General features: G+C 35.7%; 1 protein-coding gene across 4 annotated transcripts in view; it reads right to left on the bottom strand.

Annotated features, from left to right (window-relative positions):
* Positions 1-1,443: 1,443 nt before the first annotated feature.
* The window catches only part of LOC147375922 (alpha-amylase 2B-like), a 72,732-nt gene continuing 47,142 nt past the window's right edge, over positions 1,444-27,033 (bottom strand). The window contains exons 3-13 of one of the 4 annotated variants that reach the window (XM_086394461.1): positions 19,756-19,889; positions 12,461-12,674; positions 11,979-12,125; positions 10,728-10,925; positions 10,103-10,333; positions 9,155-9,288; positions 6,294-6,416; positions 6,101-6,200; positions 3,252-3,370; positions 3,019-3,144; positions 1,444-1,698 (exon numbers count right to left, since the gene is read on the bottom strand). In XM_086394461.1, coding sequence (XP_086250587.1) covers positions 1,509-1,698; positions 3,019-3,144; positions 3,252-3,370; positions 6,101-6,200; positions 6,294-6,416; positions 9,155-9,288; positions 10,103-10,333; positions 10,728-10,925; positions 11,979-12,125; positions 12,461-12,628 — 1,536 coding nt within the window. In that variant the 5' untranslated portion in view covers positions 12,629-12,674; positions 19,756-19,889 and the 3' untranslated portion in view covers positions 1,444-1,508. Of the gene's footprint in view, positions 1,699-3,018; positions 3,145-3,251; positions 3,371-6,100; positions 6,201-6,293; positions 6,417-9,154; positions 9,289-10,102; positions 10,334-10,727; positions 10,926-11,978; positions 12,126-12,460; positions 12,675-19,755; positions 19,890-23,637; positions 23,706-23,852; positions 25,589-27,033 lie in introns of those variants that run through there. The other 3 variants (XM_086394459.1, XM_086394462.1, XM_086394458.1) reach the window with 3 other exon arrangements.

Genomic DNA, 27,033 nt, shown 5'->3' with positions numbered 1-27,033 from the left:
GTGAAATACTGAAGTAGAGATGTGAAGCATTTGTTGTAAACGTGAAGGTGAAGAAGAGCTCTGGTTGGCAGATTCAGGTCTCTATGCCAAAGCATGTGTTTTAAATCCATGGAAATGATTGCAATCACTTAGAGAGAGGTTAGAGAGACAGAGAATTAAATCCAACTGAGTTCTTAGGTGAAACAGAAGCTAATCCAAAAAAAAAAAAAAAACTGAAAAAGAGCAATCAGCAAAGGAAAAGGAAAATAAGGAAAGAGTAGAATCATAGAGACCAAAGGAAGAGAGGAAGTGAGAGTGTCTCTCCATATTGAATAGTGTAGTGAAACAGAGCAAGATGAGGATAAAGGAGTACATGGTATTAGTAACAAAAATATTTTCGATTATGTTGACAACAGCAGATTAAATGAAGTAATGATGGAAACTGGAGTAAGGGGATGAAAAATGACTGGTGTTGAGGACGTTGAGACTGTGTCATGAAAACTTAGGAGTTTGACAAGGAAGAGAAAAATTGAGAGTCATGGATTTTATTTAGCTGAGAGAGGGGACTAAAAAAGAAAGATTGTTAAGTCAGAAGAAAAGGGATAATCTAAGAAATAAAGTCCTCAAAAAGGTGAAAATGGAGGGCATGGACTTCGGTAAAATGAAGTGCTCTATGCTCATTATGATAGGATGAAAGAAGAATATGAAAGGGGCAAATGTAGATACAAGATTTATGGGTGAAAAGAGAGTTTCCAAGATATGGCTTCTATTTTCTGATTCAATCATGAAAATAAAACAACTGAGAGTTATAAGAAACCCTAGATGAGAGACTTAACAAATTCCAAATTTACAGTCAAAGTGAAGGAGAATAAATAGCTAAAAGATCAGGAAGAAAATCTGAGTATAGGGTGCCATGAAAGCCCTACCTAAACATACATCCACATTAGGGGTTAAGAGATGGAACAAAAGCCATACATCATCATCATGTTAAAGCTATTAACATGAAAGGGAAAGAAAAAGAAGAAAGAATATAAAGTAGGAGAAGATACCTGTGAGCTCAAGAGAATTAAGAACTATAGACTACATAATTTATTTTATTTTTTTAATTTCTTAACCATGAAAGGGTCTTTATATTGTGAAAAATACCCAAGTGTTATACCTGTATGACTGTATGGGAATCATCATTAAATAAGCTATGCTGTGCTGCTGTTAGAAACATTTTATGTAAGAAATACAGATGTGGATTAAAGATACATAGCTGGGCAAATGGTGTTAATGGCAACAAACATTTTTCAACATGCCTTTCTGAGTTCTTAGAAATTATTTTGAGAAATAATGAGAATCTTCTAAAATGAAACAAAATGTTGATTGTACTTATAATTATCATTTTTTATGCTTTTCTGAGTTGTTCAAGTTGATTATTATAGCTTTTACCAAAATTAATGAATCATGAAAAGTTACATATTACATATATAATAAAAGAAACTTTATTTCTCTGGGCATATATATACATATATTTAATTTAAATTTTATAATTTAGATTCAGTATGAATTGCAATAAATGGATCCTCAGCAGAGTTACTAATTGAAAAATAAGCATTACCATCACAAGAAACATTGATTTCAATTCCTGTACAATTGTCACCAATTTTATCTCCAGAAATAACATCACAATATGTACCAGGAGGAAGACCAGTTTGCAAAGTTGCAGATAACGCCCTGTAAAAATGAAATTTAAGATTTAACTTGAATTCTCCACAAGTAAAATCAAGATTAGAGACTGTCTCTAAAATAGTTTAACTGTGTGCTATAGAACTCTAAGCAGTCAATTTCGCAATTAAAATAAAATTCAAACACAAAGACCTCTTCGGTGGATGTAAATAGTTTTATCAGAGCCAACAAAATTCTTATAGAGGACTTCAGAGTTTCTTAGTCAATAATAAATTTTATAGAAAAAAAAAAAGTTTGAAGAGTATCAGTGAAGATTTGAGTGACTTATGTCCCTTAGAGAAAATTACTACCTTTGGTAAACACAAATATTTTTAATTTGCTTTTGTCTGAACTTAAGAATATACTTATTACTTTCAAGAATTTAAATTTGATTATTTCTTCAAAAAATTTTTAAGAAGTTAAAATAAATTGAGGTTGCAGATAAAAATAATCTCACATTTCTATGAAGAAGTATACAGTTTCAAAATATAAAGATGTCTCATAAACTTGTTTCTCCCATCTACAAAAGACAGACATACAAAAGACAGACATCAAAGGACTAGCAATGAATTCTTGGGGAAGATAAGTATATACTTTATTTATTTTTTTGTCAGTGAAATATATGTCGGCCTAGAGTGGGCTAAGAAGAATGGAAGTTGGCCTTGGATTAAGACATTGCAACTGCCTGCAAAGAGGTCTTCTGAGCTATAGTTCTATAAGGGAAACAGTATGCTAGAGGTAGAGAATTATAAGTATCATAAATGAAAATCAGTATGAGATGTCTCAGACAAAAACTCAAAAATCTCCTGAGGTGATTAAATGACCTATATATGTATTATATGTATTCATTATATATATGCTTTAAAAAGTATTTGTCACAAAGAGACAGGAAAGTGAAAAAGAAGACCAAAAAACCAGATAGTAGAGTAGGTGAAAAAAAGTTATAGAAAAAGATATTTCAGACTAGAGGGAACATTTTCCCATTATTGATTTAAAATCCCTAGAAGACATTCTTCTAGAAATTTCACAAAGTTTTTATTAACTATGCTGTGTACTTTATATGAGGGGCATATACATGTGCATCATATCTACCAAAGATATGCAAGAGTGCACAAAAAATAACTCCACTTAGAAAAGAAAGTACGTATAAACAGAGCTCAAAAGAATAAGAGTCATCATCATCATTTTTCTTCTGGCCTTTTCTGATCATTATGTTTTCTTAATCTGCCATCTAAAGAATTTTTCAGAGATGAAAAAAGCAAATGAGCAGGAAAAGAATAAACCAAGAATATTAGCATAAAATATCATTTTTAACTGATATTTACTTACCAGTCATCATTGTTGAAAACAATGAATCCTTTGTTTCCTCTTCCAAAAGCTACTTGGTTACTACCATTATCCCACCAGTTTGTAAAAGGTTGTCCATCAACCACATTACGGAATATAACCATGTTCCTAAAAAAAAAAAGAGCATGTGAAATAATGATGACTGCTTCAATAGTTTAAAATAAAATGTTAAGAAAGTTTATTATTAGAGGATATGTCTAAATAAGTATTCCTACCTTATTTGACGCCATCGATGTTCACAGACCCAGCCATTGCCACAAGTAGTATCTGGATTAATAGTAACTTCTTTAATTACTCCATTATTATTTGGTGGCCCGACCCAATCATTAACATCCTCAATTAGCAAAAAAAAAAAAAAAATCAATTTTAAAAGCTCAATTTTTTTTTAATTGGAGGAAAACTGCTTTACAATGTTGTGTTGGCTTCTGCTGCTTAAAAATATGAATCAGCCACAAGTATACACATGCCTCCTCCCTCCTGAATGCCCTACCCTCCAATACCACCCTTCCACATTGTCACAGAGCAGTAGGTTGAGCTCCCTTAATAATACAGCAACTTCCCACTAGCTATCTATTTTACATATGGTGATGTATGTTTCAATGTTACTCTCAATTTTCCATCCCTCCTTCCCCTGCAGTGTCCACAAGTCTCTTCTCTATGTCTAAGTCTCTTCCTACCCTGCAAATAGGTTCAAACATACCATTTTTCTAGATTCCACATATATGCATTAATATATCTATTTTTCTCTGACTTACTTCACTGTATATAACAGGCTCTAGGTTCATCCATCTCAGTTTAACTCACTCAAATTCATTCCTTTTTATGTCTGAGCAATATTCTATTGGGTATACGTACCACAACTTTATCTATTCATCTGTCACTGGACATCTAGGTTGCTTCCATGTCCTGTCTATTGTAAATAGGGTTGCTATGAACATTGGGGTACATGTGTATTTTTTAATAATGGTTTTCTCAGGGTATATGCCCAGTAGTGGGATTGCTGGGTCATATGATAATTTTATTCCTAATTTTTAAAGAAATCTCTATAGTGTTCTCCATAGTTACTGTATCAATTTACATTCCTACCAACAGTGCAAGCAGGTTCCCTTTTCTCCACATCCTCTCCTGCATTCAATTATAGATCTTTTGGTGATGGCCATTCTGACTGATGTGAGGTGATACCTCATTGTAGTTTTGATTTGCATTTCTTTAATAATAAGTGATGTTGAGCATCTTTTCATGTGTTTACTGGCCATCTGTATGTGTTCTCTAGAGAAATGTCTGTTTAGGTCTTATGTCCCCCCCATCTTTTTTTATTGAGTTATTTGTTCTGATATTGAGCTTCATGAGCTGCTTATGTATTTTAGGGATTAATCCTCTGTCAGTTGCTTCATTTGCTATTATTTTCTCCCATTCTGATGGCTGTCTTTTCATCTTGTTTATAGTTTCCTTTGCTGTGCAAAAGCTTTTAAGTTTGATTAGGTGCCATTTTTTAATTTTTGTTTTTATTTCCATTACTCTAGGAGGTGGGTCAAAGAGGATCTTGCTGTGATTTATGTCAGTGTTCTGCCTATGTTTTCCTCCAAGAGTTTTATAGTTTCTGGCCTTACATTTAGGTCTTTAATCCATTTTGGGTTTATTTTTGAATGGTGTTAGGAAGTGGTCTAATTTCGTTCTTTTACATGTAGTTATCCAGTTTTCCCAGCACCATTTATTGATAAAAGCTTACATTTTTAACATTACATGTGTCCTTATTTTTACCATCTGAGCCACTCATTTAGTACACCGAACCCAATCTGTCCTATTTGTGTCTTTGTAGTGTCTTCATTTACTATCCAACTTGCTCAGTATTTTTACTGAATTTCTCTTATCCCTAACTTTTCATTCTCTAGTGCCGTATTTCAAACAAGGGAATGATTTTTTTTAACCCTCTCATTATCTTTCCAAGGAATTACAATGACTTTTCAATATCACTATTGGAAGTGAGTATAATGTCATTGAAATGGCAAGGACTTTATTGTTAGAAAAAGCAAGATTTAAATTCTTATTCTTAGGTTCTATTACTAAGAATAAGTAACAGGTTCTGTTACTACTAACAAGGAAAACTTAGTTAATACACATAACTTCTGTGCCTCACTTTCCTCTTCTATAAAATGAAGATATGACTTAAGTTTCTATAAAAATTGAATAAGATATGTAAAAATGCTTTACAGATGATAATTGCTAAATACATATTATTTTATTTCATTCTCCTTTTTTCAATAAATATATTAATCAAAATATAACAATATCCTTTACTAAATTGACCAAATTTCTGACTGGTACTTTCAAAGATAATCATAGGAAAAGACAGATTATGTCAAGGAAGGTTATCAATATCTGTCTTAAATCATATGGTATGATGAATGACGGATAAAACTAAGAGTTGTTAGCATGCAGAAGTCTTGAAAAAGCCTTGCAAATGTTATGGAGAAAGGAAAATGAACATATGCCATGACTCCTGACATCAGAAATAAAAAAAAGACTAATTGTACTGGAAATTATAAGTTGGGTCAATATAAAGGAACACTTAAATATTAAGGCTGTTAAGAATAGAATGAGTTGCTGTAAAAAGTAGTAGTGGACTTCTAAACTTGAAAAGGACCTACTAGAAATTAGAGAAATATCTATCTTCATACCCTTCATACCCCTTGAGGTATGAAGTTGCTGTATGATGCTACATTTGAAATCTCCAGTTTGAAAAGTAAACTTCACTAAATTTCCAAATACCTTAATATACATTTTACTCACTGTATCCTTATTTTTAAGGGGTATTTTTTTTTGTAGGCCGGTTGGCTGAGAGTGTATATTTGTTATAGTTTGAAACAACCTACATACTCTGTCAACAGAGACCATTCATTTTTGATTTTTAAATATCCACTGCATTGTTAAAAGAGCACTATATCAGATTTACACTTAATAAATATTTGATAAACTAGTGAATGTAATACCATCATGAGAAATTAAACCAAAATTAATTATTTTTGTTTGAGAAAAAGATATTTTGGACAGCACCAAAACTCACTTTTCCATCCTCAAAATGTCTTGGCCAATGGTAGCTTGACATTACTCGTGTAAATCCATAGGGATGAGCGAGCATAAATCCAACTCCCATTTTGTACAGTCTAAAAGGCATAAAATTATAACATTATAGAAGAAAATAATATTTTTAACGTTATTAAAATGTAGGTTTAAAAATGGAGAACTTTGTTTCTTACCTAGCATCCCAGAATGTAAGAATAGATGCTCCCCCAGCTCCATGCCCTCGCTGATTGTCATGGTTATCAACAAAGACAAGTGCCCTGTCAGAAGGCATGAAACCCCAGCCTTCTCCCCAGTTCCTATTAAAAAACAAATCTTAAAAACACATATATGCATTCTTTTACAATGACTTTAGAATAACCTAAATGTGTATTCCTTTCACTATAGCACCCTGTAATGAAATGCTCTCTCTAATTAAACAATTATTCTCAAGGCTTTTAAAATATAATATATATAGATATATTGGGTTGCATTTGGTTTTTGCCATTAGATGGCTCTAGTAGTGCTTAGTTATCTTTCAACTGAAACAACTTAGTTAGATTGTGTTGTGACAGCTGTCATAGCAGTATGCATTTAAAAAAAAAATATCAAAATTGGTGAGTTTTTGTTAGCCATTTTAATATTAATGATGCAGAGAAAAAGCAGCATTTTTGGCATACCATGCTTCATTATAGTCATGTCCGACTCTTAGAGGCCCCATGGACTATACAGACCAGGGAATTCTCTAGGCCAGAATACTGGAGTGGGTAGCCTTTCCCTTCTCCAGGGGATCTTCCCAACACAGTGATAGAACCCAGGTCTCCCACATTGCAGGCAGATTCTTTACCAGCTGAGTCACAAGGGAAGCCCAAGAATACTGGAGTGGGTAGCCTATCCCTTCTCCAGCAGATCTTCCCAATCCAGAAATCGAATTGGGGTCCCCTGCATTGCAGGTGGATTCTTTACCAACTGAGCTATCAGGGAAGCCCACTATTTCAAGAAACATTTAAATGCAACTGAAATGCAAAAGGAGAAGGCAGTGGCACCCCACTCCAGTACTCTTGCCTGGAAAATCCCATGGGTGGAGGAGCCTGGTAGGCTGCAGTCCATGGGGTCGCTAAGGGTCGGACACAACTGAGCGACTTCACTTTCACTTTTCACTTTCATGCATTGGAGAAGGAAATGGCAACCCATTCCAGTGTTCTTGCCTGGAGAATCCCAGGGACAGAGGAGCCTGGTGGGCTGCCATCTCTGGGGTCACACAGAGTCGGACACAACTAAAGTGACGCAGCAGCAGCAGAAATGCAAAAAACGATTTGAGCAGGTTATGGAGAAGGCACTGTTACTGATTGAATGTGTCAAAAGTGCAAATTTTTGTGAAGTTTTACAAAGTTTCTTTTTTTTTTTTTCAAGATTTAATGTACATTTATTCTTAACATGTGGAACATATAAAGATTTTATACTGAATAAATGATATTCATTAAGCCAGAGGAAAAGGAGGAATTTATATCGTTTTTTTTTTTTTAAACTACATTATCTTCATGTTTGAGATTCCACACTAGATGATGTTCCATGGTCTAGTAGACCAGATGAAGTTTATAGTAATCAAATTGAGACACTTTTGAGAGCAATCAATGTTATACCACACATGTGATAGCCAACACATTCAAAATACCCAAATCAGGAACTGAAAATCATTTGTACCAGCGTGGTTAGGTTAATCGCTTTGATATTTGGGTTCCACATCGTTAAGTGGGGAAAAAAACTTCTTGATTATATTTCTGCATGCAGTTCTCTAATTAGACATAAATAAAAAATTCCATTTTAAAAACAAAACTGCCAGAAAGAAAAACACCAATACAGTATACTAACGCATATATATGGAATTTAGAAAGATGGTAACGACAACCCTGTATGTGAGACAGCAAAAGAGACACAGACGTATAGAACAGTCTTTTGGACTCTGTGGGAGAGGGAGAGGGGGATGATTTGGGAGAATGGCATTAAAACATGTATAATATCATATAAGAAATGAATCGCAAGTCCAGGTTCGATGCAGGATACAAGAAGCTTAGGGCTGGTGCACTGGGATGACCCAGAGGGATGGTATGGAGAGGGAGGTGGGAGGGGGGTTCAGGATGGGGAACACGTGTACACCCATGGTGGATGCATGTTGATGTATGGCAAAACCAACAGAATATTGTAAAGTAAAAAAAAAAAATAATAATAATAATAAAATAAAATTTAATTAAAAAATAAATAAATAAAAACAAAATTGCAACAAAGAATGAAAAGTAGATACTGTATAATAGATAAAATTATGAAGTTGCCTGGCAGAAGATAGTGGAACTAAATGGTGAATATGTTGTTCAATAAAATTCTTGGTAAAAATGAAAAATGTGTCTTTTTTGATACTTAAAAACTGAAAGAACCTTAATTTTATCTAGGAATATATTCCATGCATGTATATATGTAGGAATTACTTAAATTACATTCATGTTACAGATATAAGATTTTTGTTATAAAAGATATTTTAAAATTTTCAGTATATTATAATTTAGATGGGCTTTAGAAGGACCAACATCCACTATCATACTATACAGAATGAGAAACTGGGTTTAAATAAGCCTTCAGTATTATATTGTTATAATGTTAATATTTGAAATCAATTAGTTGATTAATATATGTAATTCTATAGCATGGCTTCATTGTAGGAAGCCATTCATAAATTATAGAATCATTTTAACAATAACCTGGGCTTGAAAATTATATGCAAACATTAGTCAAATCTAGTAGAGTCATGTTGAGATCTCTAGATCAAAATCACAGATTAAAATCTCTAGATTATGCTTTGGATCTCAAAAAGCACCTCTTTGTGATTGACATTCTAAATAATGATGATGATCCCTTAGCAGTTAGGGAAGTATAACACTTGTTATTAATAAATGAATCCTTGAAAGTTGTCTAAATAAAATGTATTAAGAAGAAAACTCATGCTGGGGTAATATCACAAATAAATCTGTGAAATAATTCAAAGGATAAATCATATTTCATTTACTTTAAGTAAGCCATCTTCTCTCCACTCCACTTGCGTAGAACTGTGCCTAGTTTCACACCATACTTAAATTCTGTCACATGGCCATTTCCAAAGTAATCACTGCTTGTAATTGTCTCACCACCCAGATCAATTACCTCATAGAAATGAAGAAAAAAATATCATTTAAGAAAGAATTTTAACTAATAAGTTAAAATTATATAGAAAATAGCTTTATCTATTTTTATGAAATGCCCCAAATAGTTTTCCTTATATCAAAATTCTTATTTTTCTTTGCTAAAATATATACTACAGTATTAAAAGGAGCATGACAAAGTAACCTGTTGTCCTGTAAGAATGCTGTCCAAATTAGTCTTAATCATAAATGATAAAAGTAGCTCATATTTATATAGCACTTAATGCCTGGCTGACAATATTTCTCAGTGTTTGATAAATATTACCTCTTTAATTCTCCAAATAATATAAAGATATAACCATTATCATTATTCTTTTTGATAAATTTTGAAAAAATTGCTCCTCAGGTTGATCAATTTACTATACATCTAAATAGTGCTCTAGCCAAGATTTAAAGTCAGATAACCTGTCTTAAGACAATTACTATATTATTATCTGTCTTCTATAATGACTTCTGGGGACATTATATGACATAGAGATTTTTGCAACCTATATAAATTATCAGAACTTGCATAAAAAACCTCTTATGATAAACATACAGTCTGAATAAAAGGAGGTTAAGGAACACTCTTCTATATAAATGATTCATCCATTAATCTACAGAAACTGTGTTTTTAATGAAATCTGCCATTTATTTTCTGATAAATTATTGATGAATACTGATGAATTATACTCTGATGAATAATAAATGGTATTGTTTTATATGGACACGATCCATAGAGTTGCAAAGAGTCAGATAAGACTGAAGTGACTTAGCATACACATGTATTGACATACCTCCTGGTAAATGAAAGGTCTACTTCCTTCAGGGAACCAGCTTGTGTTTAGATTATGCAGTTTATCCAAAACTGCCTTTATGTCTCCAGGCCACATGTGCTTAGAAGCATCAATTCGGAACCCTGCTACACCAATGTCAATGAGTCGGTTTAGATATTCAGCAACTGTGGAGCGCACGTAATCTTTCGCCAATGCAAGATCAAGAAGACCAACCAGACGACAATCTCTGACCTACAGAAGTAAAACTTTGTGATTGATCCTTGGAACATCACCTCCGCCTGAGAATCCATTTAATTATTTTCATTTATTCATTAATATTCATAGATATTTCTATAGTGCCTTCTTTGCACTGGTCTCTTAAGTTACTGACATCCTACTATGGACATACCTTAGAAATATTTTTCATTATAAAAATAGAGAATGTAGAAAATGCAGTGGATGACATTTTTCATTGTGAAAAATTAGATTTCAGAAAATGTTTTAAATATTGATTTGAAATTATTATTTTTAACAGTCAGACTTGGAATCTTGTTTTTCTAAACAATCTAAACTAACATTTAAAATGGAGATCAGTAAACTACATGTGGATAATAAAAAGCATAGATAGCTCGTTTTTTCTAAGTACCTGATAAGCAACATCATAGCTTTTAATTTCTCCATTTCCAGTATTACATTTTTCATCATTAAAATCCCATCCAGAGTATGGGACTGCTGGGAAATCCCTAGTTCCAGGGTTGAAGTAACTTCCACAAGTACTGCTCGTTCCCGCACTCACACCACTTCCAGTCATATGATTAATTACAGCATCCACATAAATGCGAACCTGAAAGAAAAATTTCTATTTCAGTTTGGCTTACAGAGGTAGAAATTTATATTATTATTTAGAGTTTATAGCACATTGATGACACTCCAAAATATTTGTTATTTTATAACTTACCATCTTAGAAAAGCAACAGTCAAGTGTAAAAGAAAGCATTGTGAACTGAAGCCCTACATGCATTCCAGCCACTTGGTCAAATGGCTCAAGCAGTAAAGAACCTGCCTGCAATGCAGGAGATGCAGGAGACATGAGATCGATCCCTGGGTCAGAGAAGATCCCCTGGAGAAGGAAATGGTAACCCACTCCAGTATTCTTGCCTGGAAAATTCCATGGACCAAGGAGACTGGCGGGCTATAGTCCATAGGCTTGCAACGGGTCAGACATGACCGCGTAAGCGCTGAGTATGATAAATTAAATGAACCCCAAACTATGAAAAAAATGCAAAGACACTATTATTGGCAGGAGATCAGAATCAGTTGAGGAAGGAGAGATTATTGATTTTTGAAATTACATGGGTCATTCTAAAAAACAGAAGCCAGCCTCTAGTATCTATTTAGGATCAGAAGAAATAAAATTAGGTATTGTCTCTCATTATCCTCCTTGTCAAAGAGAAAATAATTACATATCATCATAAAACCTGTGGGAAGGAAGACCTGGGATTATGGGTGGAGAAACAAGTCACATGAACCTATCAGTAAATATTATAAGTAGAATTTCCTATTCAAAACTGGAAAAGTATTTCCGAGGAATGTGTACAGAAAAAGGGGTTAAAACTTGCTATTTTGCTTTAAGCTTGTGGCCTTAAACTTTTCCTTCATCTTCTTTAGTGGACAAATGGCATATATACAAATAATTAAAAAAGCTGAATATTAGGTAACAACTAAATTTTATATTTTTAAAATATAAAATTAAAAAAATATAAAATTTATTTGTAGCTAAAGTATGAAGTAAAATTTCAAAATATATGAAAATTATTCTGCTTAAAAGGAACAAGAGGCAAGAGAGATAAATTATTTTTCTATATAATATGTTTAAAGAAAACTTTAATTCACTTACACCAACATTGTTACATCTAGTCACCATGTCTTTGAATTCACTTTCATTTCCTGATCTTGTACATAACTTGTAGCTAACTGGTTGGTATCTTTCCCACCAAGGTCTTGAAGGGTCAGTAATCACAGCATTTTCACTGGGTGGGGAGATCTACAAATAAAACAAGCTTAATAAGCATCAAATTATGGCTTACTTTATATCACTGAATATTTTAGAAACTAATCAATAGTCTAAAATTACTTCTGAATCTTTGTATTTGCAGCTACATTTCTTTGCAACTATTGAATATCCTGGTGAAAAAAATTATCTTAGAAATAAAACAAAGTCGCCAACAATTTCAATTTTTTTTTTCCCTCAGAAAACTGTTTTACTTAGAGTACTTTAATTGTGAGGTAAAATGTTGTCCCAGCTTTCAGACACAGAGGATACTACCACTTACTCTCAGCACAGCAAAGTCTGCAACTTATACAATGAACAATACTCACCTGAACCCCTCCAAATCCTTTGGGGGCTAAGTATCGCTCACATTCAAGAGCAATATCGACCCAGCGCCACTCAAACAGATGGACAATAGATGTCCGTCCAGTTTTGGTGTGTGGGGCATACTGAGCCCAGCAGAACACAATGACTGAAAGCAACAGAAAGAACTTCATTTTGCATTGAAGTTGTCAGTGTTCTTTCCAGCAACTATCTGTATTCCTGTAAGAAGAATATTTTACAAAGTAAATGTTAACATGAATAAACACTTGGACCACAGACTCTTTATTCATAATCTGAACAGAACTATTAATAATAACATTAAATGGATGAAGAACATCCATAAAATCTCATAGGAATACCACCTAAATCAGCGGTCACCAACATTTTTGGTACCAGGGTCTTGTTTCATGGAAGACAATTTTTCCATGGCTACCAGGGGTGGGGGATGGTACAGGTGGTAATTCAAGTGTTGGGAGCAATGGGGAGTGGCAGATGAAGCCTTGTTGGCTCATAAGCTGTACACACCTCTTGCTATGAGACCCAGTTCCTAATAGGTCATGGACTGGTACTGGTACTGGTCCATGGCTGGGAGTTTGGAGAGTCGTGACCTAAATGACCTTTTATAACAATGTTTTCCTTATTGAGAGAATATTAAAATATATATAAAGTTCATAATCATGCATTACTTAGCTAGGATTAGACCTTATTTCTGAAGTCCTCTATTAATAGAAGGAAAAAACAATTGGAGTCAACTGAATTCACAGTCAAAATATTTCAAATATTCGTAACATTTCAGTTTCAAAAAATAAAACAAAACAAAAACAGACTATTCAATTCCATTCTGGTTTTACCCTCAACCAAAATTTGTAATCATTTAACTTTCTGCACCAAGATTTAAGAAACCACTTGGAAGATGAATGACCGTGAATTGAGGAAACAGAGTTTCCTTCCTCCCCTCTTCATCAAATCCTGTGCTTAATGCATTGGCTGTAGCAGTAGAGTGTGGCTTTTTTCCCCCTCTTATTTCTTATAACCGAGTATCTCTTATATATGATAAAACACTGTTAATAAATTCACATCCATTTTCCTTCTTAATATACATGAAATTCTACTAGACAGAATATAGTACTGGTGGAAAAAAGTTAATCTAGTCATTCAACAAGCATTAACTAAGTGTCTGTTTTTTTGCTAAGAACATGGATAATATTCAGGATACAATGATGAACAAGACAGACAAGATACTGTTCTCAAGCAACTTACATTATAGTGGAAAAGAAAGAAAATACATGAGTAGATAATAGTAAAACAATGTAAGATGACAATAAGAACTAGTATTAAATAACAGTGTAATAAAATAGAAAATGACTTCACCATCAGTGTATTTTAGACTGAATAGTCAGGGAAGGTACCTTTGACAAAGTGATTTTCAGGTAGAATTTGAAAGATTAGAAGAAGGCAGTTATTTTAAGATCAGAAAAAGAGTAATCTAGTTAGAAGAAAGTGCAATAGTAAAAGCCCAAAGTAGGAAAAAGCTAAGAATACTCAAATGACACTAAAAAGATAAAATAAAATAAATAAAAGTCAGTGCAACTAAAGCAGGTGGCAAAGCGGAGAGGAAAACAAGATGAGGTCAAGAGAAATAGGCCAGATCATGTAGGGCCCTATGGAATATAATGAAAGAGAAGGCCACTGAGGGTCAAATAAAGGGACCTAAAAGATTCTGATTAGCTTTTAAAAATAATTAGTGCTCTGCTGTGAAGAAAGTAGCTTATAGGAAGACAAGAATAGAGGCAAACAGATCAGTAGGCTTTTTCAGTGGTCTAGGAAAGAAGTAAATGGTTTGGACTGGGGCAGTGACAGAACACATTTCACAGGTAAAAAGGCAATAGGTTTACAGATAGATTAGAGCTCAAGAATAAGGGAAAGAGAAAAACTAAAGAAGTGGGTATTTGGTGACACCATTTACTAAGATGAGGAAAAATGAAGTACTAGCTTCGTGGAGGAAATACCAAGAGCACTCTATGAATCCTAATGCTCTGCTTCAGTCCTTTCTCCAACCCACTTTGTGAATAATCTCTATATTCAAATTTTTTAAAAAATTATAATTTAGTTCAAGCTGCTGTAACAAGAATACCATAGACTGGATGGCTTATAATTAAATGTTTATTTCTCACATTCGTGGAGTCTGGGGAACCCAAGATCAAAATATCAGAAATCCAGTGTCTGGTGAAAGCTCCCTTCCATGATCACAGATGGACATTTTCTTCCTGTATCCTCACATGGTATAGACCATTGAGAATTTTACACTTTTTTGCTTCTTACAAGGACACTAATTCTATCAGGGGAGCTTCACTCTCATGACTTTACCTTAACATAATTACTTCCCAAAGGTGTCATTGCCTAATATCATCCCACTGAGAGGTAGCGTATCAACATCTGAATTTTGTGGTGGAGTGAAACACAAACACGGTCCCTAACACCCATCCATTGCAAAACTAAAATTCTTTTATATTTTACAAGCAACTTTATTCCTTCATGACTTTCAAGTATTTTCAAGTTCCCTTCTATCACCCTTGAATACCTAGTAACTATTCTTCCTTTCAGATGCATAAAGCATCTTTATGAAGTTTATCTTGATAGTAAGGTAGGACTATTCTCTATGATAGTTTTTGAACTTATATGATATTAATAAGTGATATTTGATTAATTCTGTAAAAAGTAAATATTTATATGGCCATGATTCTGGAACAAATTTTCTTAAGGGTAGACTTCATAGTTAATGGTCCTTGCAAAACAAATAGCATAATCAATAAATGTTTGCAACATACAGACTCTAAAATTCAGGTATTGTGTAAGACACTGGTGTAGCTTGGGTCATGTCCACATTGATTTTTTTTAAAACAAATGAACATTATGTCAGAAATTGTATAATATAGTCTACTCTAATCATTGCAGAAACTTTGCACACATAAAGGAACTAAGGCTTAGAGAGACTGAACAAATTGTTCAGGCTCACATAATAAGTTACAAAGTTGAAATTTGATAATCGCCCTAGCACAGGTCAACATTCTATGTACTACAACAAAGTTTCTCATAGAATTTTTGAGTTGTAATGTCCAATATGGTAGCCACAAGGAACACTTCACTATTAAACCCTTGAAATACGATCCCCCTCAGTCAGTCTATCCCATCAGGAAGCTTTCATAAGCCTCTAACCTTCTCCAACAGAGGGCACACAGACTGAAAATCAAAATCACAGAAAACTAACCAATCTAGTCGCAAGGACCACAGCCTTGTCTAACTCAATGAAACTATGAGCCATGCTGTGTAGGGCCACCCAAGACAGACAGGTCATGGTGGAGAGTTCTGACAAATGTGGTCCACTGGAGAAGGGAATGGCAAGCCACTTCAATATTCTTGCCTTGAGAACCCTGTGAACAGTATGAAAGCGCAAAAAGATAGGACACTGAAAGACGAACTCCCCAGGTAGGTAGGTACTCAATATGCCACTGGAGATCAGCGGAGATATAACTCCAGAAAGAATGAAGAGACAGAGCCAAAGCAAAAACAACACGCAGTTGTGGGTGTGACTGGTGATGGAAGTAAAGTCCGATGCTATAAACAGCAATACTGCCTAGGAACCTGGAATGTTAGGTCCATGAATCAAGGCAAATTGGAAGTGATCAATCAGGAGATGGTAAGAATGAACATCAACATTTTAGGAATCAGCAAACTAAAATGGACTGGAATGGGTGAATTTAACTCAGATAACCATTATGTCTACTACTGTGGGCAAGAATCCCTTAGAAGAAATGGAGCAGCCCTCATAGCCAACAAAAGAGTCCAAAATGCAGTACTTGATGCGGTCTCAAAAACGACAGAATGATCTCTGTTCTTTTCCAAGGCACACCATTCAATATCACAGTAATCCAAGTCTATGCCCTGACCAGTAATGATGAAAAGCTGAATTTGAAAGGTTCTATGAAGACTTACAAGACCTTCTAAAATTAACACCCCAAAAAAGATGTCCTTTTCATTATAGGGGACTGGAATGCAAAAGTAGCAAGTCAAGAAACACCCAGAGTAACAGGAAAATTTGGCCTTGGAGTAAAGAATGAAGCTGGGCAAAGGCTAATAGAGTTTTGCCAAGAGAACACACTGGTCATAGCAAACACCCTCTTCCAACAACACAAGAGAAGACTCTACACATGGACATCACCAAATGGTCAACATGGAAATCAGATTGATTATACTCTTTGCAGCCAAAGATGGAGAAGCTCTACACAGTCAGCAAAAACAAGACCAGGAGCTGACTGTGGCTCAGATCATGAATTCCTTCTTGCCAAATTCAGACTTAAATTGAAGAAAGTAGGGAAACAGTGGAAGTCAGAAATAGATTTAAGGGACTAGATCTGATAGACAGAGTGCCTGATGAACTGTGGACAAAGGTTCATGACATTGTACGGCAGACAGGGAGCAAGACCATCCCCAAGAAAAGGAAATGCAAAAAAGCAAAGTGGCTGTCTGAGGAGGCCTTACAAACAGCTGTGAAAAGAGAATTGAAAAGCAAAGAAGAGGAAAGATATATCCATTTGAATGCAGGGTTCCAAAGAATAGCAAGGAGAGATAAGAAGCCTTCTTCAGCAATCATTGTAAAGGAATAGAGGAAAACAATAGAAAGGCAAAGACCAGAGATCTTTTCAAGAATATTAGAGATACCAAGGGAACATTTAGAGAAGGCAATGGCAACCCACTCCAGTACTTTTGCCTGGAAAGTCCCATGGACAGAGGAGCCTGGTAGGCTGCAGTCCATGGGGTCGCTAGGAGTCGGACATGACTGAGCGACTTCATTTTCTCTTTTCACTTTCATGCATTGGAGAAGGAAATGGAAACCCACTCCAGTGTTCTTGCCTGGAGAATCCCAGGGACAGGGGAGCCTGGTAGGCTGCCATCTATGGGGTCGCATAGAGTTGGACACGACTGAAGCGACTTAGCAGCAGCAGCAAGGGAACATTTCATGCAAAGATGGGCTTGATAAAGGACAGAAATGGCATGGACCTAACAGAAGCAGAAGATACTAAAAGGTGGCAAGAATACAAGAACTGTATAAAATAGGTCTTCATGACTCAGATAATCACGATGGTGTGATCACTGACCTAGAGCCAGACATCCTGGAATGTGAAGTCAAGTGGGCCTTAGGAAGCATCAGTGCAAACAAAGCTACTGGAGGTGACAGAATTCCAGTTGAGCTATTTCAAATCCTGAAAGATAATGCTGTTAAAGTGCTGCACTCAATATGCCAGCAAATTTGGAAAACCCAGCAGTAGCCACAGGACTGGAAAAGTTAGTTTTCATTCCAATCCCTAAGAAAGACAATGCCAAAGAATGCTCAAACTACCACACAATGGCACTCATCTCACACGCTAGCAAAATAATGCTCAGATTTCTCCAAGCCTGGCTTCAGCAATACATGAACCGTGAACTTCCAGATGTTCAAGCTGGTTTTAGAAAAGGCAGAGGAACCAGAGATCAAATTGCCAACATCCACTGGATCAGTGAGAAAGCAAGAGAGTTCCAGAAAAACATCCATTTCTGCTTTATTGACTATGGCAAAGCCTTTCACTGTGTGACTCAAAACAAACTGTGGAAAATTCTGAAAGAGATGGGAATACCAGACCACCTGACCTGCCTCTTGAGAAATCTGTATGCAGGTCAGGTTAGAACTGGACATGGAACAACAGACTGGTTCCAAATAGGAAAAGGAGTAGGTCAAGGCTGTATATTGTCACCCTGCTTCTTTAACTTCAATGCAGAGTACATCATGAGAAACGCTGTACTGGAAGAAGCACAATCTGGAATCAAGATTGCTCAGAGAAGTATCGATAACCTCAGGTATGCAGATGACACCACCCTTATGGCAGAAAGTGAAGAACAACTAAAGAGCCTCTTGATGAAGGTGAAAGAGGAGAGTGAAAAAGTTGGTTTAAAGCTCAACATTCAGAAAACAATGAATATGGCACTTGGTCCCATCCCTTCATGGCAAATAGATGGGGAAACAGTGGAAACAGTGGCTGACGTTATTTTTTGGGGCTCCAAAAACACTGCAGATGGTGACTGAGGCCATGAAATTAAAGGACACTTCCTCCTTGGAAGCAAAATTATGATCAACTTAGACAGCATATTAAAAAGCAGAGACATTACTTTGCCAACAAATCTCCATTAGTCAAAGCTATGGTTTTTCCAGTAGTCATGTATGGATGTGAGAGTTGGACTGCAAAGAAAGTTGAGCACCGAAGAATTGATGCTTTTGAACTATGGTGTTGGAGAAGACTCTTGAGAGTCCCTTGGACTGCAAGGAGATCCAACCAGTCCATCCTAAGGTAATCAGCCCTGAATGTTCATTGGAAGGACTGATGCCGAAGCTGAAACTCCAACACTTTGGCCGCCTGATGCAAGGAACTGACTCATTTGATAAGACCCTGATGCTGGGAAAGATTGAAGGCAAGAGGAGAAGGGGACAACAGAGGATGAGGGGGTTGGACGGCATCAGCAACTCAATGGACATGAGTTTGAGTAAACTCCAGGAGTTGGTGATGGATAGGGAGGCCTGGTGTGCTGCAGTCCATGGGGTTGCAAAGAATCGGACATGACTGAGTGACTGAACTGAAACAGAAACATGTTATATATGGAAAATATACTTCAGATTTTGAAGAGTTAGTATGAAAAAGAATGTAAAAAATTTATTTGTATGATGAGATACTTTGTGATACACTGGGCTGTGCTGTGCTTAGTCACTCAGTTGCGCCTGACTCTTTGCGACCTCATGGACTATAGCCCGCCAGGCTCCTCTGTCCATGGGGATTCTCCAGGCAAGAATATTGGAGTGGGTTGCCATGCCTTCCTCCAGAGGATCTTCCTAACCCGGGGATCGTACCAGGTCTCCCCTATTACAGGAGGATTCTTTACCATCTGAGCAACCAGGGAAGCCCAATTAGGCTAGATAAAATTTTATTATTAACATTAAATCCCTTAGTTTCTTTTTATCTCTTTTAATATGGCTACTAAAACTTTTATATTACATATGTGGTTTTCATTATATTTCTATTGGACAGCACTGTTGTAGCACCTTTATCATATTAAGCCTGAGAAAGGACAAGTCCATGCACAAATACAAATAACAATAATAAAGTGAAAGACATAATCATTATTTTAAGAGACATGTGAGTAAGTGTTCTGGGATTCCATTTATAGGAAAATCCCTTGTGACTGACAGGAATAGAGGAATGTAAAATTGCCTTGCCTTATCATACTGTTCATGGGGTTCTTAACACAAGAGCTGAAGTGGTTTGCCCAAAGAATTGATGCTTTTGAACTGTGTTGTTGTAGAAGGCTCTTGAAGTCCCTTGGGTTGCAAGGAGATCAAACCACTCAATCCTGAAAGAAGTCAGTTGTGAATATTCATTGGAAGGACTGATACTGAAGCTGAAACTCTAATACTTGGCCACTTGATGCAAAAAACTGACTCATTGGAAAAGACCCTGATGCTAGGCAAGATTGAAGGCGGTAGGAGAAGGGGATGACAGAGGATGAGATGGTTGGATGACAAAACCGACTTAATGGACATGAGTTTGAGCAAGCTCCAGGAGCTGGAGGAAGGGGAGGCCTGGTGTGCTGCAGTCCATGGGGTCACAAAGAATCAGACACAACTGAGTGACTGAACTGAACTGACTGAAAACTGCCCTGAAGAATCAGTTTTATTTTAATGAAAAAAAAATAAAGTGAAATGGTTTTTAAATAAGAAAAAAATGTGTATCAATTGTAGGAATTGGGCAAGGAGAATAGCAAGTCCCTTGGACTGCAAGGAGATCCAACCAGTCCATTCTAAAGGAGATCAGCCCTGGGTGTTCTTTGGAAGGAATGATGCTAAAGCTGAAACTCCAGTACTTTGGCCACCTCATGCAAAGAGGTGACTCATTGGAAAAGACTCTGATGCTGGGAGGGATTGGGGGCAGGAGGAAAAGGGGATGACAGAGGATGAGATGGATGGATAGCATCACTGACTCGATGGACGTGAGTTTGAGTGAACTGTGGGAGATGGTGATGGACAGGGAGGCCTGGGGTGCTGAGATTCATGGGGTTGCAAAGAGTCGGACATGACTGAGCGACTGAACTGAACTGAATATAGTTTTATAGAACACTGAATTAGAAGTGTTGGAGCAATAGGACTTAGTAAAATTATATTGAGAGTCTTGCAAAGTCAGGGAGAAGTAAGCAGACTTTCCTGAAAATTATGAGAAGCTACAGAAGGTTTTGCTTGTTTTTAAAATGGAATGTAACAAGATTAGAGTTTCTGGAGTATAGCAGATGGATTGGATTGGCAGGCAAAGAGAACTGGCAGGCAAAGATAGAAACTTATGCAGTAGTAAAACAGACAAGTGATGAAAAACCTGAACTAGGATTTCAGTAGTAAAATAAAAATTGGAGACTATGTACCAATAAGTGCCACCCAATGAATGACATTTGCCAGTATCCATATTTTTGTGGAATCTCTTCCTACATAGATTATGGAGTTGGTTTATAACTTGTTTTGTCCAGAGGGATATCAGCAAACAAGATACAGACACAGTCAGAAGTTTGATTGTCATCTGTACATCTCTTGAAAATCTGAGAACCATTGTGGTGCGATAACTGGGATAGAAGACCATGTGGAGAGATTTAAGTGGCCTGAGCCTTTCCAATCATGTGAGCTGACCTACCAGCTAACTGTAGTTGAACAATTGTTCCATAGCTAAATCAATAGAACAACTACTTAGTCGACAAAGAGATATCTGAGACATAATAAGTTATTATTGTTATTCAGCAATAATGAAATGATATAAAGGGGAGAGAGACAATAGATTTGTGTGTGTTAGTTGCTCAGTCGTGTTGACTCTTTGACACCATGGACTATAGCCTGCTAGGCTCTTCTGATCATAGAATTTTCCAGGCAAAATACTGGAGTGGGTTGGCATTTCCTTCTCTGGGGGATCTTCTAACCCAGGGATCAAACCTGGGTCTCCCACATTGCAGGGAGATTCTTTACTGTCGGGGCCACCAGGGAAGCCCAACAATACATTTGGTGGAGACAATTCTACAAAAATGGTAGCTAATCAAATGTAGGGGAATAGAGAAAAGGAAGAATCAAAGAGAACTCTATGATTTAAAGGTTAGTGACTCTATGATTTAAAAGTTAGTGAGTAGAACAATGACAATACTATTATTATTCATAGTGTAATCTAGAGGCAGACTTGGTTTAGGGACCCTGAAGAGTGATTATGGGATATATTGAGTTTACTGTATTAAAAAACACTAGATATGGAGAAAGAAGAGAGATTTGGCAGTTTTCAACAAAGAAATGATAGTTTCAGAAATGACGCACAAAATATTTAACAACTGATTTAGCACAGACGCCAACCAATCAAAACAAATGCCATTATAAGCAACTAGCATGTATAGGCCAATGCACTCTGGTGGGATTATCAGACCTGGAGAGCTAGACTCTTGAAAGTTGACAAGATACCAATACGGATGTTGAATCCAGTGTTATAGCTTTGCAGTCTATATGACGGGTCAGCTAGGAGGGAACATATAAAGTTGCCTTCAAAGTAGGGAGAGGAGTTTAATTACCAAATAAATGTTTTCAATAACAAGAAAGGAAGGAAAATTTGCAAAGAGGACAAGAAACTAATTGAATATAGATGAATATTAGAAACAGAATAGCAAAGACTGAGTAGAGAGTGGATGACATAGCACTGATGGTGATAAAGAGTTGAGAGAGAAAAAGAGCATCATTTGAACTTCACACTTGACTCAAGGCTTCAAATATTAAAATGTAATGGTTAAGAATGAGACTTTAGGAGTTACACAAAATATAGTTTAAATCCTGACCTTGATGTTTATCAGCTGTGTGACCTTAAAATTTATCTATAAACTAGAAAAAAGCAATATGTACTGCATAGAGCTGTTATGATGATTAAACTGATCAATACATGTAAAGTTGTTATACCAGTGCATGGATACAGTAAAAGCTCAATGTATCAATATTTCATTGCTGTAATGTTATTATTATATTGTTATTTTTACTTCTGATGCTATTCAACTGCTAGAAACTCATGCTCTCATCCTACTTTCACTTTTCATCTTAAATATTGTCTTTCCATTCCACTCTTCCCAAATTCTCAAGTATTTCCTACATCTCAGAGTATTTTCATATCCCCCCAGAGGAACAGATGGTGATAAGAAGAAACTAGGAATGTTTTTCACTTGTAATTTTTCCCCATTTTCTTTTCTTTTTCTTTCTTTCCAGCTCTCTCTTTTTAAACCTCTTTAGAGGTTCTGGCAGACTACAAATTAGTTTTGTAAAAACTTCTCATCATTGCCTCATCAGTTATCTCTGAACTGTCCTTTAAACAACAAGCGTTTTTCACAAAGCATATAAAAATATTATTAGAATAAAGGATAACCTGCAGACACAATTTGGGGGATTTTATTAGTATTAGAGCATAGGTGGAGATATGAAAACATATAATAACTTTTACCAAGGATCAGCCATTGTCATATGTTTTCTCACGTAATCTTAATTTTCATCTAAGTTAAAGAATTATAAACTTCAGAGCAGAGACATTAAAACAGATATTTATATCTTGAAAAGTAAATACTGCAAATTCTTGACATCTTTGGCATTAATAATAAAACAGAAAAATAAGAACTTGAAGTAGTTTTTATATCTACTTCTATTGTTATTATAGTCTACTTGCTATTATAGTCTTTCTAAAGTGGTTCTACTCAGAGAAGCTATTCACAGTAATACTAGTATCAGTGCTCTGTTGCCCACACCTCATATTTTCTGGGTTGTTCTAAAAAGTGGAAATTTATTTTTATTTTAAAACTCTAATAGTTACTATAATTTACCAAATGACATGTCTTAGGAATTCCTAAAAAACATTAAATAGGATCTTTGATAATATTTTAACAAAGCAATATTCTTTAGGGAGCATTTATATTTGAAGTTTCAATAAAACATATCTAATGTTAAGAAGAAAAAAAGTTCTGTTTACTTAGACTTATCTACAAGGTTTATTCTCAGGATAAGTCACATGTAAAGATTAGAGAAATGAAGGTAAAGACAATCAAATTTACATACCACACTTATAAAATGAGAGAAACATTTTGAGCCACGGCCCAGATGCATTTCAACACAGAGTACATTTTGTGCTGCTGGATACTGAAACTTGAGTTGTCAACAAGTTTAAAATAGATTGTGAACTCTGAACGTATCAAAGCATATGACAGAAATCACTCATTTTGAGAAAAAAATGGAAGAACTATATGACACTCAAAACCATTTTAATAACTTACCACATCAACTTCCCTAAGTCAGTGGTCTCCCAAATCCATAGTTCAGTCTTTCCAATTATAAAACAACAAAATCACACAGTTCTGGTTTAGTTTTCTTTTCAGTTAGGAAAAAAAAAAATCTGAATTCAGGATTTTATAGATTTCCTATACTCTTCTTTTCAAGAGGTGCTCTTACAATCCTGCTCAAAGTCTCCAAATCTAATTTGTACAAAAAGTATACTCTGAGCTCCACATGACACCAGATTTGGCCACTCTGCCTCCTGCTTCCTGAGCAAACTGTTGACTTCCCTCCCCCAGCTCAGTTTGCTCCCCTGCCTCCTCTTCTAATGACACCACGCCTTTTCAGTTGCTTACTTTCTATTTGTTTTCCTTTCTCATTCTCAATATCCTCTCCCAATCTCAATCAGTCTTTTTCCCCTGATCCATTTATATAAATCTATGGTGGGGTACTTTTTGTTAAAATAACCTTAAAGACACAGATTAGAGTATAATTGTGTCAAATTAGTTAAGTGTAAGTAGACTATAAACAAAATCTCTAAACTGGAAATCTAATTTTGAATCCAAGCTTTGCCATTTACTATGTGAAGCTTAGAGAAAACATTAAAATCTGTAGATTGCATTTAGGTCTTCATCTGAAAAATGAGAATACTAGTACTGTTGATAAATATGATAAAATTTCAAAAAATTACAACTAACGATGTGCATCAAGTATTACTATGTGCCTTTTCCATGTATTATCACTTTGACTCCTCACAGATATATAAATTCAGGATAGAACTATGATTATACTCAGTCTTTAAAGAAGAAACCTGAGAAACTAAGAAATGGAATAATGCAGTTTGTCCATGATTATATTTTAGTAAATGTTGACACTGAAATTCAAAACCAAGTGATCTATTAATAACACTGCAGTGAGTTTTTATCACAATTCAGTCTTTTTAATCTCCCTCACTGGGTGGTTCTAAAAAATCAAACAAAAAATTATATGTGACAATATCTTAAAATATGGAAATTTCTGTTTAGTTAATATTAATATGTTCAGAAGATTATAGAAATAGTAAGAGTTATTCCAAAATTTCCTATTTTTTCTTTCATTCTAAATAAAAATTAATACTTCTGTTAGTTTTTATTTCTGGTATAATACGTTGCTTATAAATATTCAGTGCTCCTCCCTGCAGGTGAAATATACACCCCTGTCCTATTGAATTCAGGTGTGCTCATGTGATTTGCTTTGGCAATGAAATGCAAACAGAAGTAACGTTTTACTTTGAGGCTTCTATGATTGTAAAACATGTGTCAAGATGATTTTCTGTGACAGATTATAAAGTGACTAATATGAAGAATCCCCTTGTTAATCTGAGATGAACATGAGAGAAAAACTTTGTTACTGTAAGGCACTGAGAATTTTTAGTTGTTACTACAGCATAACCTATTCTCTCCTGAGTGATACAACCACTGCTGCTGCTGCTGCTGCTAAGTCGCTTCAGTCCTGTCCGACTCTGTGTGACCCCATAGACGGCAGCCCACCAGGCTCCCCCGTCCCTGGGATTCTCCAGGCAAGAACACTGGAGTGGGTTGCCATTTCCTCCTCCAATGCATGAAAGTGAAAAGTGAAAGTTAAGTCGCTCAGTCATGTCTGACTCTTAGCGACCCCATGGACTGCAGCCTACCAGGCTCCTCTGTCCATGGGATTTTCCAGGCTAGAGTATTGGAGTGGGGTGCCATTGCCTTCTCCCGATACAACCACTAAATTCCCTTAAGATCTTTGATTTATAAAATATTCTTAAATGACATTTTCTTTCTCTTGGAATATAAGAAGTCAAGGGAAGGATAAACCATAAGATCAGAGAATGTTAACATTGAGAGAGATTATTGGAAAAAACTAGTCCAGTGGTTTCTAGATTTTCAGTAATAACCAAAATTTCAAATATATATATATATTTAATATAAAATCATGAAATTATAGATTTATAAAAAATCTGCCATTAATACATTGTTCTTGTCCTACTTTTGGTCATTTTAAAACACTTATCTAATCATTTTATTGATGTAGAAAATAAGAACTAAGAGCAAGACAAGCAGCATTAACACTAGATAAATAACCACTCTAAAAAGGAGCAAAACTGACATGATATCAGCATCATGGTGGTATGAATTGTTCCTTTTTTTCCTCTCCCATTTGACTTATAACTAATTGGACATCCATAACCAAACAAAAGTCCTCTGAATTTTTTATACAGGACACTTAGAAGATTTCTACCCTCCTATAGGTAGATAGGGCCTCAAAGAGGGCTACAGATCCAAGGGAATGGATGAGTCTGCCCCACTCTCATTTGCTCCAATTGGGAGAAGTATAACCTGGAGAACGCACAATTGGGTGGACCCTCACTAGAGACAGAATTTGCGGAGGTCCAGCCAGCTTGATGAGGGAACCCAGCATGCCACTGGAGCAGGACTGAGACATGGTTGTAGGTAGAGGAGAAGGAAGAACTTGCTGAGGCAGCTCTCCTTTCCAAGGTAACCCTTAAATGACACTGGGCTTTTGGCAGTGGAAGTAGCTACCTCTGTGTTAGAGGAGGAGGAGAAAAACGAAAGTGGTGAGTGACAAATTGACCACATGCAAGGTCCCATTTTTCCCTAGTAGATCTGGAGTTCTGTGGAGTGACTTCTATGATGGGAAGGAGGGGAGGAAAGGAAAAGGGGCAGATAAGATAAAGGCATTGAAGGAACCTATTTCCTACTATCTGCTTCAGGATCCTTGAATTCCCTAACTCTAGGATTCCCCTATCAAGCATTGGCACCCTCAAAATCTCAGTTGCTAAACCTAAGCAAGCCTACCCCCATTTTGATGCCAACTCTTTTTAAAGTCCCAAGCACAGTCCCAAGAGCCAGCAAAACTTGAGCTACAGTGCCTCCTTCTGGAAAACAAAAGAAAGCTTTCTAATTGTCAGCCTACTGAGCTGTAACAGCCCAAGTAAGCAATTCTTAGCTGAGAAATTATTTGCTGCTTCAACTGTGAAAGCAGAGGCACATATGTCAAACATGAAAAATCAAGGAAATATGGTATCACAAGGAGAAAATAATAATTCTCCAGGAACTGAACTCAAAGGCATAGAATACTGAGATCTGATAAAGAATTCAAAGTAGCTATTATGAAGAAATTCAATAAGCTATAAGAAAA

Source organism: Bos grunniens, chromosome 3 (genome assembly GCF_055505025.1).
Source record: "Bos grunniens cultivar Pamir isolate PY7600 chromosome 3, Bosgru_T2T1.0, whole genome shotgun sequence".
Lineage (NCBI taxonomy): Eukaryota > Metazoa > Chordata > Mammalia > Artiodactyla > Bovidae > Bos > Bos grunniens.
Note: the sequence above shows the minus strand (reverse complement) of the source record. Positions and strands in the feature narration are given on the sequence as shown.